At 52.6% G+C, this 17,575-nt stretch overlaps 1 protein-coding gene across 1 annotated transcript in view; it reads left to right on the top strand.

Moving 5' to 3' along the window:
- The window catches only part of LOC117870275 (myelin regulatory factor-like), a gene marked incomplete at its 5' end in the record, with an annotated part of 47,093 nt that extends 33,675 nt beyond the window's left edge, over window positions 1-13,418 (top strand). Inside the window, 11 exons of the mRNA XM_034757364.1 lie at window positions 636-712; window positions 1,166-1,276; window positions 2,052-2,142; window positions 2,782-2,847; window positions 4,471-4,671; window positions 6,972-7,080; window positions 7,555-7,664; window positions 9,346-9,506; window positions 10,542-10,614; window positions 11,083-11,171; window positions 13,176-13,418. Of these exons, the coding sequence (XP_034613255.1) occupies window positions 636-712; window positions 1,166-1,276; window positions 2,052-2,142; window positions 2,782-2,847; window positions 4,471-4,671; window positions 6,972-7,080; window positions 7,555-7,664; window positions 9,346-9,506; window positions 10,542-10,614; window positions 11,083-11,171; window positions 13,176-13,347 (1,260 nt within the window). The remainder of the gene's footprint in view (window positions 1-635; window positions 713-1,165; window positions 1,277-2,051; window positions 2,143-2,781; window positions 2,848-4,470; window positions 4,672-6,971; window positions 7,081-7,554; window positions 7,665-9,345; window positions 9,507-10,541; window positions 10,615-11,082; window positions 11,172-13,175) is intronic.
- Between the last annotated feature and the right edge of the window lie 4,157 nt (window positions 13,419-17,575).

The raw sequence follows: 17,575 nt of genomic DNA, 5'->3' as shown, positions 1-17,575 counted from the left end.
GCTCGGTGCCCCCGGTCCCCGGCACCCCCGGCGCTCAGCCCCGCCGGCCCCCTGGTCCCCGGCACCGCCGGTGCTCGGCTCCGCCAGCCCCCGGTGCTCGGCGTCCCCGGCCCCCGGCCCAGCACCGCCGCCCGCATGTCCCAATTTTCCCGGACATGTCCGGCTTTTTGGGATTTCCCCCAGACGGGGATTTGGAGCCCAAAAAGCTGGACATGTCCGGGAAAATCCGGACGTATGGTAACCCTATCTTAGGGCTCTGTATGTGTGTATGTACATCAGTGCCTGTACATTTGGGTCTGTGTGTGAGGAGCAGGGATCAGGCAGTCTGGCCCCGTCGGTGCAGGAAACTCCTGCCCTCTCTTACAGCTGGAGAAGAGGAGGGGAGGTACAGGCAATGGTAAGGGAACAAAGTAAATATGGCCTTTTCTGAGCAGGAGTTATGGTGCCAGTGAGACAAATTCCCAGGGGGTAATTATGGGTGCCCAGACGCTGGGGTGATTGGCACTGTTGATGTATTGTGGGTAAGTGGCTGGATGGATTGTCCTTGGGACAACTGTGGCTTGGGAAAAGGGGCTGAGAGAGGAGAAAGCCCTGCTGTTCCACTCTCTGTAATGTTCCTGGATCTTTCCCTTCAGTTAGAGGCCTTGAACCAATCGATCAACATAGAGCAGTCACAGTCTGACCGCAGCAAACGGCCCTTCAACCCTGTCACGTGAGTACTGCCCAGGACGTGGCGGCCTGAACGTGGGGACCCTGTCACAGGAGAGCCACCCAAGGAGGGGGGAGATTGAGGGATCCTGGTATGAGGACCCCTGAGGGTAGGAGGACAGAGTAGGGCGAGGGGGTACTACGGGGAGCTAGCATGGAGGGCTCAGGCGGGTAGTGCATCTAAAGTGTTCTCTCTCTCTGACTCCTTCACTTCCCAAAACAATGACTCCTCTCCCCTCCACGCCCAGAGCTCAACTAACCTGTGGTGGGTCCCCCTGACTCCCAGAGCCTGATCTGAGGCATTTTGGCAGCACCCTCTGAAGTGAGGGAGAGGTGGGAGTTCCCTAGATGATTGCAACTGGGGGCTGATCTTCCCACATGAGGGGAAATGGCCGTTTTCTGTGCGACCTCCTTTCCAGCTCTGTGTCCTCAGTGGCTCCTCTGCTTCCCCCTCCAGGGTCAACCTGCCTCCGGAGCAGGTCACGAAGGTCACCGTGGGGCGGCTGCATTTCAGCGAGACCACGGCTAATAACATGAGGAAGAAGGGCAAGCCCAACCCTGACCAGAGGTATGGAGTAGCATGGTTCCCTCCAAGCCTGCAACGGGGGTTTGGCGGGGCTGCGTACGTGGGACTCAGGGAGGCCAAACTGGGGAGCAGACTGCTGCAGAGCTGCCCCTGCTGGCCGGGAGCACTGCTACTTCATGCAGGCGGCCATGACAGACAGAACGGAAAGGGGTATGGGGAAGGGTGCTGAGGAGCTGTCCTGCCAGACACCGAATGCGCTGGCTGAAGCGTTTGTAGGGAGAGCCCCAGGGCAAGCATCCATGACCATCTGAAAGCTGGGCCTGGGGCTCCAACAGCGCTGCGGCCCCTGGCACCGTGCTGAGGAGCTGGCTCAGTACCGACATGGAGTGAAGAGCGAACTCTACTCAGTCACTAGCACCAGTCACCGTGGTAACCTGGGTTTCTTTTCCAACCTCCGGTCTAAGTACCGAGCTGAGCCCAGCCCTGCTTAGCTTGTGAGCACCGATAGGACCCTCACCTGGGCAGGTCCCGCTGCAGGCCTTGGAGGAGACCAGACTTGTAGACAGGGCTACAGTAGAGGAGTGCTGCCATGGGGGCAGCGGATGTTTGGAGACCTGAGTGCTGGCGGGATCAGACAGTGCCCGTGAGAGGTGTGTCCCTGTCTGGGGGAAGTTTTGGAATTCCAGCTGTGCTCGCTGTGGCATGGGGACTTCCCTGTCTCTGTGAGGGGAGGCAATATCCGCCATGTCCTGTGCCCCCGCAGGGATGCGCTCCTCTCCTGCTGCAGATGACCCTTGTGGGTGTCTGTCATTTGCAGGTACTTCATGCTCGTGGTGGCCCTCCAGGCCCATGCCCAGAACCAGACCTACACGCTGGCTGCCCACATCTCCGAGCGCATCATCGTCAGAGTAAGTTTTTCTCCTGACTCACAGAACACCCCTATCCTCCCTCCGCCTCTCAGGGGCTCCACTGCCCTTTGCTTGACTGTTTTGGGGCTCCTTGCCCCCTTCTCTGGCTTTTCAGTTCCCCCACCAACCCTTTGCCTGGCTCTTCAAGACCCCTGCTGCCCTTCCCCCCGTTCTCTGCCTCGCTTTCTGGGACCCCGCTCCCAACCCTTCCCGCACTTTATGAAGAAGGCAGCCCACGTGTTCCTGCAGGAGCCCAGCACAGAGAGACACGGACAGAGAAGAAGGCACGTTCTCCAGGAGGGGAGTGCAAGGCTGGGGATATGTTGCCCGGGAAGGGGCTATGGGGAGTGAGGGAATGGTGCTGTCTTGGGACCTTCAGTGGGTGTCCTGGCTGAATTTTCCAGATGCCTGAGGGGCAGCAGTGCTGAAGGCTGTAGTCAAGGCCAGGCAGGAAAGAGACCGGATTCCCCTGACAGGTTCTCCCAGCGTTCAGCTAGTTGAGCTCTTGTCTCCCATGGGGAATCTAAGGAACGTAGCTCGGTTCCGGCCCCGTGTGGCTGCTCAGAAGCAGTGAGAGTCAGGCTGTGACGTTGTGATTGGCTGTCTCTGCCTTTTAAGTGCTTTGTCCGTTTCCTCTAGCAAAGGGCCAGTTCGGGGGTAAAACACAAACGGAGGGCGGACGGGGACCCCGGAGTCTGCAGACAAGTAAGTACATTACAAGCTATGCAGCCTCCGGGGGGCTCCACAACAGAGCTGTGGGAAAAAGAGACAGGCTGGACCACACAGACTCAACCCCCTGAGCAGGGCACAGCTGCAGCTGTGGCCTAGCCAGTGTGGAGATAAGATACAGCCCAGTAGCTCCCTGTGAGAGACCCCACAGCAGCACCTTGCGGGATTCAGTATGATCCTTGCTCCAGGTTGGGAGAGTTGGCACATCCTGGTAGCCCCCTGCTCTCATGCAGTCCCAGTCCCAGCAGTGCTGGCCTCTGGGGAGATGAGTCTGTGTGGTCCTCGTTTTGGGCAGGGAGAGCATCAGCACAATTCCAGGGGTTCAGGTAGTGTAAGGCTCAGGAAATGGGAGAAGAAAGGTGTGGACGCAGATGCTGCGTTTAGTCTGATTCTATTGGCCGGTGCCTGCTGAGAGAGTCTCAATCAGAGAGCAGAGAACACCCCACTGCAGGGCTGTTTCCTCACAAAGTGCAGGCAGGGCTTTGTTGCCTCAGGCATGGGGAGCAAAGTCCTCACCCCTCCTTGGCCCCCACAGAACGCCTGTCTCCTGCTCCTCTGTCTGGTTTTGTTGCATTGCTTCATACTGCGCAGAGCTCTGCATCACGCCCACAATGACCCCAGGGCCATGTGTGTCCTCTGCTAACCGTGCTGCCCTGCACTGGGAGGGGAGAGGGGGGGAGTCCAGGCGGGTTGCTCCCCTAGCAGCCTCCTGGGGAGCTGGTACTGCTGGCTTTCGAGCTCTGCGGTCACAACCTGATAACAATTCAAGTACCTACGCCTGAGCTTTTCCATCGGAGGCTGGACAGGGAGCCTCTTAGGGTGTGTCTGCACTGCAATAAACACCCCGCAGCCTGGCCACGACTGGCTGGGGCAGCAGGTTCACGCTGTGGGGCTGTAAAATTGCAGTGTAGACATTTGGGCTCAGGCTGAAGCCTGTGCTCTGAGACCCCGCAGTGGGGGAGGGTCTCAGAGCCCAGGCTCCAGCCAGAACCCAAACATCTACATTGCAATTTTACAGCCCCACAAGCCTGAGTCATCTGACCTGAGCCCTGAGTCTGGGGCTGTGGATATTTTATCACAGGCATATCCTGACATTGCTGGGTCTGCAGACACTTGCCAGTTAAACCCAACATGGTTCCTTGTCCTTCCCAGGCTGCCCTGGGCTCCCAAAGGTTCCATCCCACCTCACATACAAGGTAACCTTAGAATAAGGGCGCAGCCTGGCTGCGCAGTTCAGTCTTGACGCAGGCTCCATTGCTGCTCCTTAAGCCAGTTTACCACGTTTCCCCATCCCTGCTGGTGACGGGAAGCCCGGGCTAGAATGCAGATGCCATGAACCATGGCAGGCAGCCATGATAGCTCTGGGGTCTTCTCATCACATAGGAGTGTAACCCTCTGTGTGGGGGCATCCATGCACCATCCATCCCAGCTGCACATGGCACCCTGGCCCTCTGGTGCATGTTTCAGGGGGATGAGTCTGTTGAAGCCCCCAGTGCTCACGCTGTCTCTGCCTAACAGCACTGGCCCCTCTTCTCTTTGGTTTCGTCTCTGCTGCTGCTCTGGACGCTCTTCAGTCGCTGCCCTCTTGCCTCTCCACAGGCCTCTAACCCGGGTCAGTTTGAGAGTGACAGTGACGTCCTCTGGCAGCGGGCTCAGCTCCCTGACACGGTTTTTCACCACGGCCGAGTTGGCATCAACACCGACCGCCCCGATGAAGCCCTGGTGGTCCATGGCAACGTGAAAGTCATGGGATCGCTGATGCACCCGTCAGACATCCGAGCAAAAGACGACATCCAGGAGGTGAGAGCTGGGGAAGGCTGGCAGGACACAGGAGGCCAATCTGAGTGGGGTGGCGGGGCTGGAGAGGCACCTAAATCAGTTTCTGTACCAAATGACTGGAGGATAGCTAATATGATGCCAATTTTTTTTAAAAGGGCTCCAGAGGTGATCCTGGCAATTACAGGCCAGTAAGCCTGACCTCAGTACCGTGCGAACTGGTTGAAACTATAGTAAATAACAGAGTTGTCAGACATATAGATGATCGTAATTTGTTGGGGAAAAGTCAACATGGTGTTTGGTGAGGCATGATTTCCCTTTACAATCTACTAGAATTCTTTAAAGGGGTCAACAAGCATGTGGACAAGGGGGATCCAGTGGATATAGTGTACTTAGATTTTCAAAAAGCCTTTGACAAGGTCCCTCACCAAAGGCTCTTAAGCAAAGTAAGCTGCCACAGGATAAGAGGGAAGGTGCTTTCATGGATTGGTAACTAGTTAAAAGATAGGAAACAAAGGGTAGGAATAAATGGTCAGTTTTCAGACTGGAAAGAGGTAAATAGTGGTGCCCCCCAGGGATCTATACTGGGGCCAGTCCTATTCATCATATTCATAAATTATCTGGAAAAAGGGCTAAACAGTGAGGTGGCAAAATTTGCAGATGACACAATATTACTAAAGGTAGTTAAGACCCAGGCAGACTGCGAAGAGCTACAAAAGGATCTCTCAAAACTGGCTGACTGGGCAACCAAATGGCAAATTAAATTCAATTTTGATAAATGCAGAGTAATGCACATTGGAAAACATAATCCCAACTATAGATATAAAATGATGGGGTCTAAATTGGCTGTTACCACTCAAGAAAGAGATCTTGGAGTCATTGTGGATAGTTCTCTGAAAACATCTACTGAATGTGCAGCGGCAGTCCAAAAAGTGAACAGAATGTTGGGAATCATTAAGAAAGGGATAGATAATAAGACAGAAAATATCATAATGCCTATATAAATCCATGGTACGCCCACATCTTGAATATTGCGTGCAGATGTGGTCGCTCCACTACAAAAAAGATATATTGGAATTGGAAAAGGTTCAGAAAAGGGCAACAAAAAATTTTAGGGGTATAGAATGGCTGCCATATGAGGAGCTATTATTAAGACTGGGAGTCTTCATCTTGGAAAAGAGACAACTAAGGGGGGATATGATAGAGGTCTATAAAATCATGACGGCTGTGGAGAAAGTAAATAAGGACGTGTTATTTACTCTGTCTCATAACAAGAACTAGGGGTCACCAAATGAAATTAATAGGCAGCAGGCTTAAAACAAACAAAAGGAAGAATTTTTTCACACAACACACAGTCAACCTGTGGAACTCCTTGCCAGAGGATGTTGTGAAGGCCAAGACTATAACAGGGTTCAAAAAAGAACTAGATAAGTTCATGGAGGATAGGTCCATCAATGGCTATTAGCCGGGATGGGCAGGGATGGTGTCCCTAGCTTCTGTTTGTCAGAAGCTGGGAATGGGTGACAGGGGATGGATCACTTGATGATTACCTGTTCTGTTCATTCCCTCTGGGGCACTGGGCATTGGCCACTGTTGGAAGACAGGATACTGGGCTAGATGGACCCTTGGTCTGACCCAGCAGGGCCATTTTTATGTTCAAAAAGTTCGCGTGTTCATATGAGCATGCTCCATCTGCACAGCTGAGCTGGAGAGCCCTTGAGTACAGGAGAGCTTGTGAGCTGCCTCATACCCTGCAAGCTGGAAATCCCATGAGAACAGAACAGCCTCTGTCCCAGGCACAGCCTGTCTCATGGAATTTCAGCTCTTCTTCTAGCTGGAACCAGAAAGTGCCGAACAACAAACGTGAAAACCACCAAAGACGTCAAGCCAAACTTTATCCAGCCTCAGATCAGAGCCAATCAGAGCCCTGTGGGAAGGCCCTGGCAGGTTCTTAATTTAACTGATCTGGATAATCTCTTCCAGCAAAGTCAAATGTTACTAGATGCAGTGAGGTCTTCAAATCTCTGAGAGCTGTCTTTGCCCCTTCCCATGGTGTGTGGGGATGTGATGGGGCTGGCTCCCTTTTCTTGAGTCATTTGACCTGGTCCTTTTTTGATGAATCCTGGATTTTAATCCTGGCTGGTTAGCAGACTGTGTCCAGCAGGTGGGCATTCTCATTCTGGGTCTCGTGTCTATGGGACCTGCTGCTGTAGACACTGATGAGCGCTCTTGTGGCCATTGCTCTTTGCTGCCTGGAGCCAGATTCTTGGACTATTAAAGAACAGCGTCCTACTTATAGATCTCATGTGTTTGCCTTGTCCCAGGTGGACACCACAGAACAGCTGAAGAGGATCTCCCGTATGCGGCTGGTGCATTATAACTACAAGCCAGAGTTCGCCACCACTGTGGGCATTGAAAGCACGTCTGAGACAGGTACGGTCCCTGCACCAACCCACGGTCTTCATCCTCACAGTTGTATGCTATGTGGGAGTTCTAGTGCAAACTAATGTTGCTCTTTAGTCATAACTCACAGCGCCCCCTGCTGCTCCATGCTAGCTGAGCTGATGTCTCTCATTCCTGCCCTGCAGCAGTCCAAAGAAATGATAGAATACATATATGGTATACAAAGAACCTGGGAGTCAGTCTTTATCCAGTTGTCCCTTTCCCAGCTGTTTTTCACTGGCTTTAGACTGAGGTTACGTTCTGACTGTGCGCAGGCCTTTCAGGAAATTAAGTCCCTACACTCTGTCTTGATAGCTCGGGGATGGATATTGGTTTCTTATTAATCACTGCATAGTATGTGGGGTTCATGTCAGCAACCAAGTGACTCGTGAGAAGTAGTCAGCTATTGTGGAAGGCATCTCGGGGGCCAGAATCATGGTGAGTGGTGCTGTGGTTTCCGTGCAGGTGTCATTGCTCAGGAAGTGAAGGAGATCCTTCCCGAAGCAGTGAAAGACACTGGGGACATGGTCTTTGCCAATGGGAAAACCATCGAGAACTTCCTGGTGGTGAATAAGGTTAGTGGTACCCTCCACAGACCAGATGGGGGAAGAGTAGGAACTGGTGATTATAAGGGTGGGGGGAGGATGGTGAATTTTGGTGTGTTTTCTTTTTCCCCTTCACGTAAAGGTAAAGGTGAAACAGAGTCAAAATCTAACACCTAGGAAATGGTCTCTTGCCAACACTTTTAAACCAAGTCTTTCCTGCTTGAGTTTCAGCTAGATGTGTTCTGTGAGCTAGCATTGGCGTCACTTCGCAACCTGGACTCTGGACTCAGGTCATTCCTGGTTGGTGAGGGCCGCTGGGGAAGACCTGAGCCCAGCATTAGTGGGCATTGACAGCAGTTCTTGAGGGAGGGCAGGTTCCTGGCTTCCCTTAAGTAGGCTGTTCTGAGGCCTGTGCCCCGTCCCAAAAAAAATCACTTGCCAAATTAGGACTCTGTATCTAATCTTCCCATTCTGGTTCAGATGACAAAGGAGGTTGTGGCAAGACAGCTTGGAGTACCTGGCTCCCTCAGAACTCCTTGGATCTGGGCAATCTGGATCCAGACCCAGGTGTGGCCTGAGGCCACACTAGCTCCCTTGGAGATGATGTCCACCGTCAGGGGATAAAAATCAGGTGTCCGTGCTGATCTCACGAGATTTACCAGCTGCCTTTCGCATTGCTGACCATGGGGTTTGGTTGACTTGCCTGTAGACTGTAGTGGGAATGAACAGAACCAACCTGGGTGACTCCGTTCCTTCCTGGCTCCAGGTCAATTCCCCTCTGCAGTTAGACGGCCAGGTGGCAACAGTGGCCAGGCATGTCTTTTTTTCCCTTCTGCATCTGACTCTTGTAGGACCTTGTTACTGCCCCTGTGGTTTTGTACACTACCGACTGGATTCCTGCAATGCACCATACAGGGAAGCAAGAGCTGGGGCTGAGCATGGTGGGGGCCTGCCTGTTTATGTGGGGTATCTCGCAAGGAGCATGTTACGCTGGGGCTGGACGATCTGCACTGGCTGCCTGCTGGTTGCTGGGGAGAGTTTAACATGTTGGTTTTGAGCTGGGACCTGCCTATTACTATGAATTACCTGCGGAGTCCAGAGTCCCCAGGCAAGGACCAGGCCCCCATTGTTCTAGGCACATAGATCAAACAGTTGTGCACAAGACTCAGGCTGGGATTGTGACAAGACCCAGTGGGGGGAAGAAACAGGGGAAAGGGTTTGGGGATAATTAGGTGACGCCTGAGAGTGCACCTCCCCCCACCCCCATGGAACAGCGCTGCAGTTGTGAGCAGTGGGGCCTGGGACTGGAGTGCCCTGGTGTACTGGAGGCTGGCAGGGTGCTCGCTCTGTGGAGTGTCAGGATTGGAGGTGTAGGTGAATGTCTCTGTCATTGAGAAGGACTGTACACTGACAGTTGCCAAGGCCTGCTGGTGCCTGAGAGACCCTCCTTTATCCAGTTTTGAAGTAAGCACACTAAGCAATGTGTATAAATATCAGTGTCCCGATGGCTAGTCTGCAGTTGGGTGGGTTTCCTCTCATGCCTTCCCCCCACCGGGGTGCTGAGCGACACACTGTGACCTTTCCACTGGGGAAGGGGAGGTCTGGAGTGGCTCAAGAGGACAACAGATTTGAAGGAGGCCAGGCAGGTTTGGGTGAGTCTGTCCCTCTTCTCCCGGAGAGGGCTCATGCAGAACAATGTGGTCCCTGGCAGGAGCGGATCTTCATGGAGAACGTTGGGGCAGTGAAGGAGCTCTGCAAACTGACCGACAACCTGGAGACCCGCATTGACGAGCTGGAACGGTGGAGTCACAAGCTGGCTAAGCTCAAGCGGCTGGACAGCATGAAGTCAACGGTCAGCTCTGGGGCGTTCAGGTACAGGCGCCCTCCCTCCCTCTCCAAACGTGGGGCAGGGGAGCAGAAAGGAGCGTCCCACCTCAGGCCTGTACACCAGTCAGCCTGCACTGGGGGGAATACAGGGAGATACCTGCCTAGACACTGGGGTGGGGTTGCAGGGAGATTTCCTCTTGGGCGCTGGCAGCCTGGTGTTGGAGGTGGGTGTAGGGAAATTTCCCCTTGGGTCCAGGTAGCCTGGCACTGCGGGAAGGGGGGCAATGTAGGGAGATCCCCCCCTCGGGCACTGGCTGCCTGGTACTGGCATGGGGAGTATACAGGGAGATTCCCCCTCGGGCACTGGCTGCCGGGCACTGGCGTGGGGGGTATACAGAGAGATTCCCCCTTGGGCGCTGGCTGCCTGGCACTGGCGTGAGGGGCAATACAGGGAGATTCCCCCATCGGGCACTGGCTGCCGGGCAGTGGGGAATGTGGGGAAATCAGAACTTGGTGCGGTGCTAGGATAATGGGGACTGGAGATGATCCATGAGCTGCTGTCGGGGAAACAAACTGAACCTCGGGCTGTGTACAAGACTGCAGCATAGAAACGGCAGCCCGGTCCGACCGTCCCATCCCAGGGTGAGCCGCGTCCTGAGGGTTAAGTATCAGAGGGGTAGCCGTGTTGGTCTGAATCTGTAAAAAGCAACAGAGTTGCATCTGAAGAAGTGAGGTTCTTACCCACGAAAGCTTATGCTCCCAATACTTCTGTTAGTCTTAAAGGTCCTGAGGGTTAATGCTTTCCGACCCGTGAGGAGCAGGTGAAGCCCATTTTTCAGGCCCTGCCTGCCGGATGGCTCGGTGAGGGGGCAGAGTTCACCCTGCATTTCCTTTCACCCCTTTGGACCTTCACCAACAACAAGGCTGTCGGACAGGGCCCTTTAGCCCACCGCGGTGCTCAAAGCTTTCCTCCTGCAGTTACTGAGTCAGGTTCCCAACCTGCACCCCATCCCACCCAGTGGGCTCCCTTGGGGGCCTGGCCAGGCACATCTCACCTCAACTCCTCTTCTCTGCTTGCAGCCAAACAGGAAGTCAGTTCAGCCGTGCAGGAAGTGTGCCCCACAAAAAGAGGCCCCACAAAATGGCCAGCAAGGTACGGGGGCCTTTTGTGAAGGGATGTGGGGTGTGAGGTAGGGGGCTGTGTGTCTGGACAGTGTGGGTGTTCTGGGGCAGTGGTGCAGAGCCTGGGGGCTGTTCTGGGGCAGTGGTGCAGAGCCTGGGGGCTGTGTTCTGCAGTGGGGGACATGTGAGCGGGGCCTATGTCAGGCCAGAACTGGCTGTGTCCTCCTCCTGCTGCCCCTTCTCCTGCTCCTAGTGCCCTGCGGCCATCCTGCCTCTCGCAGCGGGGCTAGCCAATGCCTTGTGGATGAGCCATCCTGCTGCTGCTTCAAGGACCACCAAAGGGCATTGTGGGATGCAGGAGGAATGGCCTCCTGCGCTGCAGTCCTCCCATCCTGGGGAAGGCTGGGGCCCGGGGGAGAGGCCCCAGGGCAGAGTGGAATAGAAATGCAGTGAGCCCTGCACCGGCCGGGCAGCTGATTCCCCTTCATTTCTCCTGCAGTCCCCATCTGTTATCACGGAACAAGCCTGCATCAGCCAGCGCTTCTTGCAAGGCACCATCATCGCCTTGGTCGTCGTCATGGCGTTCAGGTGAGAGACTGCACAGTCCCGCGGCTGCTCTCTGCCCTCAGCACTGGGAGGTGCTTCCCCCGCCCCATGGCACAGCCAGGGTGGGGACTAATCTGGGGAGATTCCCCCAGCTCCACGGCACAGCAGGGGTCTAGCCTGGGGAGATTCCCCCCACCCCACGGCATAGCAGGGGTCTAGCCTGGGGAGATTCCCCCCGCCCCACGGCACAGCTGGGCTCTAGGAGGGAGGGATAGCTTAGTGGTTTGAGCATTGGACTGCTAAACCCAGGGTTGTGAGTTCAATCCTTGAGGGGGCCACTTAGGGATCTGGGGCAAAAATCAGTACTTGGTCCTGCTAGTGAAAGCAGGGGGCTGGACTCAATGACCTTTCGAGGTCCTTTCCAGTTCTATGAGATAGGTATATCTCCGTTTATATATCCCTGCCCCTCCTCACCCCATGTGGCTCCGCAGGGATGGCTCTGTTCTGTTTTAAACATATCATGTTTTCCTGAATGAATTTGTGACAAAATGCCCCAAATGCAAGAGCAAGTGATAGAAAACCAAGTGCCTCTGCTAACAACACCACTCAGCGACTCCTGTGGCTAAACCCTGCCCACGGCTGGCCCTTGGCACGTGGCATTCCCTTGCCGTCAGCCACCTGCCTCTGCAGGACATTCCACTGGTACATGGCATTGTCCTGCAACACATCACCCACCTCTGCATGGCACTCCTCCAGCATCCCACAGCTCTGTGCTAGTGCCCCTCTGCAAGCCACAACACTGTAAAACGACAGGAATCTTCATACTTCACAAGTTCCTTGTAGCTTTTATCTGAGGGTCTCGGAGCACTTTGCAAACAGTGATGAATGACAGTGCTGGGCAAGGCGGGTCAGTATTGTTCTGCAGATGGGGCCCTCGGGTACAGAGAGGGAAGTGATTGGCCATGGTCACACAGGGAGTCTGCAGCAGAGCTGGGAATGGAACACAGGTCTCCTGACTCCCTTAATCACAAGACCATCTTTCCTCTTGAAAATCAGCCCAGGAACAAGGCAGATACCTAACCCTTGTCTTGCCTAACTGCTCCGGAGCGCATCGTCCTCACACACAAACACAGCAGGATTTAAACGAGGACCGTGCTCCACGTCTGTGGCACTTCCTGCAGTTCTCTCACTGAGGGCAAGGACTGCGCAAGCATCTGTTAGGCAGCTTCACCAGCACAACCGTCTCGCCGTGCACTGCCCCCAGAGCAGGGGCTCAGATGTGCTAAGCTGCCTTTTGTTGGAGGGAGAGATCCCCGCCCCGGCCTCTCCAAACCCAGCCCCTTCCAGCCCTCAGGTCTCTCACCTCCACTGTGACACCCTCCTGCTCGCTGACTCCGGCTGGTTCCACTAAAAGCATCTTCCTCGCCAGCCACACTAGGCGTGCCCCCCTCCTGGCGCTGCTCCATCCCACCTCAGGGTTACGGTTCCTGGGACAAACTGGTTCCTGGAGTAAGTGGGCACAGCTCTTACTGATATCCATGGAAGTCACACCTGCTTACTTGGGGCTAAATTTGGCCCCTGGCTTCACCTGGGCTACATATTCTGCGCCACCAGCACCTCCCACAAATGGAGGGGGCCTCTGTTTCCTTCTCCAGCTCATGTTTCCACACATCCCTCTGTGCTGGCCTCTGTATCTGGAATGCCCTTCCTATCCCAGATCCCTTTCCTCTCCTCTGTCTGCCATCAGCCTCAGTGCCCCTGCCTGAGCAATGCTGGCCTATTGCCTGTTCAGACGGGGGTAGCTCATGGCAATCCCCCCAGCCAACTAAAGAGCTGATGATAAAAAGAGCCCTGGATGAGGACCCTGTAAGCAGGGTAAGGCTCGGAAGGGAGTGGTAGCTGGCCTGCAGCTGCCCCACCTAACCTTGATGGGTTTGGACCATTGAGACAGACAGCCACTGTGGTACTGCAGAGGGAGAATCTCCTTCCTCCTGCCATAGTGCAGATACTTATCCCCGGGCGTGTAATCTTCTCTTTCCTTCCCAGTGTGGTGTCCATGTCCACCCTCTACGTGCTCAGCTTGCGCAATGAAGAGGACCTCGCAGATATTGATGGGTACGTGTCCCCTTCATGCATGCATCCTCCAGAACGTGTTGTGGCTTCCTTTGTTCCCTGGGGGCCTGCAATACTTGGCAGACTAGAGGGAATACAGAGATGAGCAGAAAAGACAGGCACAGGGCTGGAGGGATAGGTTTGTGCAGCGAGATTAAAGGAATGATGTGGCTTTGCCCAGACAAGTCAATGGTGGGGAAGTGGGGTTATGGTGCCAGTCTTTTAAATCTTAACTGGGAACAGAGGGTGAAACTGGCCAAGATATATCTATAGAGATATCAGGTGGGTGAGAGAGACAAGCTTTCGAGCCACACAGAGCTCTTCTTCAGGATTGGGAAAGGTACTCCCAACATCACAGCTAAATGCAGGGTGGAACAGATTGTCCAGCGTAAGTAGTACTTATTGTAAGGGACTATTCAAGGTAGAGCGGCCCGTTAACACGTCTGCAGTCATAGGACTAAAAGAGGGGGTTAGTGAGTTACAGGTTGTTGTAATAAGCCACAAATCCAGTGTCTCTCTTCAGTCCCTGATTTTTAGTGTCTAGCAGAGTAATGAATTTAAGTTCCCAGGCTCGTCTTTTGAAAGTGTTGTGCAGGTTTCCTTTGAGGATGAGGACTGAGAGATCGGATATGGAGTGATCGCTTTGTGAAAAGTGCTCACCCACAGCTTATAGGGTGTTTTGTGTCTTTTTATCATTTTCCTGTGTGAGTTCAATCAAGAGTGTAGTGACTGTCTGGTTTTACCCACGTAGTTGTTACTGGAGCGTTTAGTGCATCGAATGAGGTACACCGCATATTGTGATAGGCATGTGTAGAACCCATGGATCTTGACAGGTGTGTTGTGGGGGTGCTGGTCATTATAGCAGTGGAAATATGCCTGCAGGTTTTGCATCTGTTGTTCTGGCAGGGTCTGGTGCCGCTATGCATTGGTGTGTCCTGGTCTGTGGGGAGCTTGCTTCTGATGATGAGCTTGGAGAGGTTGGGTTTTTTTGAAGGCCAGACGAGGGGGTTCATGAAAGCTTTTTTTCAGGACGGGGTCCCCATTGAGCATGGCTTGTAGTTGTTTGATGATACCCCATAGGGTTCCAGTGTGGCATAGTAGGTGACAGCTTAGGGTTGTGTGGTCAGAGGGGGGTTTATTTCTGTACTGCAGCAAGTTCTGTCAGGTATTTGAGAGGGTAACAAGCCTTGTGGATAGGGGAAAGCAGTAGATGTGGTATATCTTGACTTCAGTAAGGCTTTTAATACTGTCTCGCATGACCTTCTCATAAACAAACTAGGGAAATACAACCTAGAGGGAGCTGCTATAAGGTGTGTGCATAACTGGCTGGAAAATCCTTTCCAGAGAGTAATCATCAGTGGTTCACAGTCAAGCTGGAAGGAAATATCAAGTGGGTCCCATGGGGGAATCAGTTCCAGGTCTGGTTCTGTTAAATATTTTCATCAATGATTTAGATAATGGCATAGAGAGTACACTTATAAAGTTTGCAGACGATACCAAGCTGGGAGGGGTTGCAAGTGCTTTGGAGAATAGAATTAAAATTCAAAATGATCTGGATAAATTGGAGAAATGGTCTGAAGTAAATAGGATGAAATTCAACAAGGACAAATGCAAAGAACTCCACTTAGGAAGGAACGATCAGTTGCACACATACAAAATGGGAAATGACTGCCTAGGAAGGAGTACTGCGGAAAAGGATCTGAGGGTAATAGCGGATCACAAGCTAAATATGTGTTAACAGTGTAACACTGTTGCAAAAAAAGCGAACATCATTCTGGGATGTATTAACAGGAGTGTTGAAAGCAAGACACGAGAAGTAATTCTTCCGCTCTACTCCATGCTGATTAAGTCTCAACTGGAGTATTGTGTCCAGCTTTGGGTGCCACGCTGCAGGGAAAATGTGGACAAATTGGAGAAAGTCCAGAGAAGAGCAACAGAAATGATTAAAGGTCTAGAAGACATGACTTATGAGGGAAGATGGAAAAAAATGAGTTTGTTTAGTGTGGAGAAGAGAAGACGGAGAGGGGACATAACAGTTTTCAAGTACATAAAAGGTTGTTACAAGGAGGAGGGAGAAAAATTGTTCTAATTAATCTCCTGAGGATAGGACAAGAAGCAGTGGTCTTAAATTGCAGCAAGGGCAATTTAGGTTGGACTTGGGGAAAAACTTCTTAACTGTCAGGTTAGTTAAGCACTGGAATAAATTGCTTAGGGAGGTTGTGGAATCTCCATCATTGGAGATTTTTAAGAACAGGTTAGACAAATACCAGTCAGGGATGGTCTAGACAGTATTTGGTCCTGCCATGAGTGCAGGGGACTGGACTAGATGACCTCTTGAGGTCCCTTCCAGTCCTATGATTCTGTGTTTTCTTGCATGATATCCAGGAAACTTTCCTGTCTTTTTTCCTTCAGTGTGTGAAAGCTTAAATTCATTGCTCTGCTAGACAGTAAAAATCAGAGACTGAAGAGAGACACTGGATTTATAGCTTATTACTAGGGCCGTACCAATTCTCGGTCCATTTTGGTCAATTTCACGGTCCTAGAATTTTAAAAATAGTAAATTTCATATATTTAAATCTGAAATTTCACGGTGTTGTAACTGTAGGGACCTGACCCAACAGGGGACTCTCTCTCTGTGGGTGGGTAGGTGGGTGGGAGGGGTGGGGGTTGCAAGATGGTTGTTGGAGGGGTTGCAGAATTGCCACCCTTACTGCTGGTGGTGGCGCTGCCTTCAGAGCTGGGCACTGGAGAGTGGCAGCTGCTGGCCGGGAGCCCAGCTCTGAAGGCAGAGCCACTGCCAGCAGCAGCAGAGAAGTAAGGATGGCAGGATATAGTATTGCCACCCTGACTGCTGCGCTGCTGCCTTCAGAGCTGGGCCATTGGCCAGCAGCCACCACTCTCCAGCCACCCAGCTCTGAAGACAACACCAGCACCTCAGTACAATAACCGTGTGAACCCCCCACGACCACCTTTTGGGTTGGGACCCTCAGTTTGAGAAATGCTGGTCTCCCCCATGAAATCTGGTCTTTTGTATACGATACAGATTTCATGGGGGAGACCAGATTTCAGGATCCGTGAATTTGGTAGGACCCCTACTTATTACGATAATATGTAACCCACTAACTCCCTCTTTTTGTCTCATGACTATATCTTAATGGGCCACTCTACCTTGAATGGTCCCTTACAGTATGTTCCACAAACAATCTCTTCCACCCTGCATTTAGCTGTGATGCTGGGAGTACCTTTCCCAGCCCTGAAGAAGAGCTCTGTGTGGCTCCAAAGCTTGTGTCTCTCCCCAATAGAAATTGGTCCAATAAAAGATATTCCCTCCCCGACCTTGTCTTTCTAATCCCCTGGGACTGACATGGCTACAACTACGCTGCATACAAGATACATCTATGCCAGCAAACCTTTCCTGACAATGAGTTGTGGTGGGCTGGGGAACAGTCCCCCAGGGTAGTGGTGAAAGGCCTATCACTCGAGGTGCCTAAAATGGATTGAACAATCCCCTGGTGAATGGGCTGTAGGGCCTCAGTGGGAAGGATTTCATGAGACCGTCAGGCCTTTTCCATCTCTGATGCCTGTTGGTCTGTGATATTAGACATGCAGCTTTATCCAAACAGCCTTTGGGTAGCTGCCTGAGGAATGACAGGTTGAATTTGGCCACTGGGGGAAGCCCATAACAGTAACGTTATTAGGAGCTCCTTGACGGTAGAGACTAATGAGCAGATGCTGCAGAGTCCAGCCAAAGTACATTCCCTAGTTCATGCCAAGATCAGTGGGCAGAGATCAGAGTGATGCCTTCTCTGTTTAGTTGCCTCAAGCAAAATGGGAGAAGCAGAGGAAGGAAAAACAGTGTACTGATGTTTTGCTAGAAATGTGCCTTTGCGGCACCTGTTGGTGCAATTGGCTGCGTAGCTAAGAATCAGCAGCACTCCGCTGACATCAATGGAGCTAAGCCAGCTTGCACCAGCGGAGGCTCAGGCTCTCTGAGGAGAGCCTCCTAGGGCCTGAGAAGAGAACCTGAGCACAATGCCCTGCTCAGATTCTCTGCCCACTTTGCTCCTGCAGGGACAGCGGCAGACAGGGTCTTTGCAGACTCGCCTCAAGTCATTGTTGGCACTGGCATTACTGAATAACTGATCTCTCCCTTTCCCTCTCTCTTCCTCCCATTTCTGGCCATCTCCCTTCTGTCCCATTTACTTCTCCATTCCAACCCATTTTCATTCCTGTATTTTCCCGTCCCCTTCCCTCCTTTCCTCTATCTTTTCATTTCTGTTCTCCTCCCTTTCTTTCTTTCTTTCTTTCTTTCTTTCTTTCTTTCTTTCTTTCTT

The sequence above is a fragment of the Trachemys scripta genome, unplaced genomic scaffold, assembly GCF_013100865.1.
Source record: "Trachemys scripta elegans isolate TJP31775 unplaced genomic scaffold, CAS_Tse_1.0 scaffold_124, whole genome shotgun sequence".
Taxonomy (NCBI): domain Eukaryota; kingdom Metazoa; phylum Chordata; order Testudines; family Emydidae; genus Trachemys; species Trachemys scripta.
The sequence above is the reverse complement of the archived record's forward strand: the minus strand, read 5'-3'. Positions and strand labels throughout refer to the sequence as shown.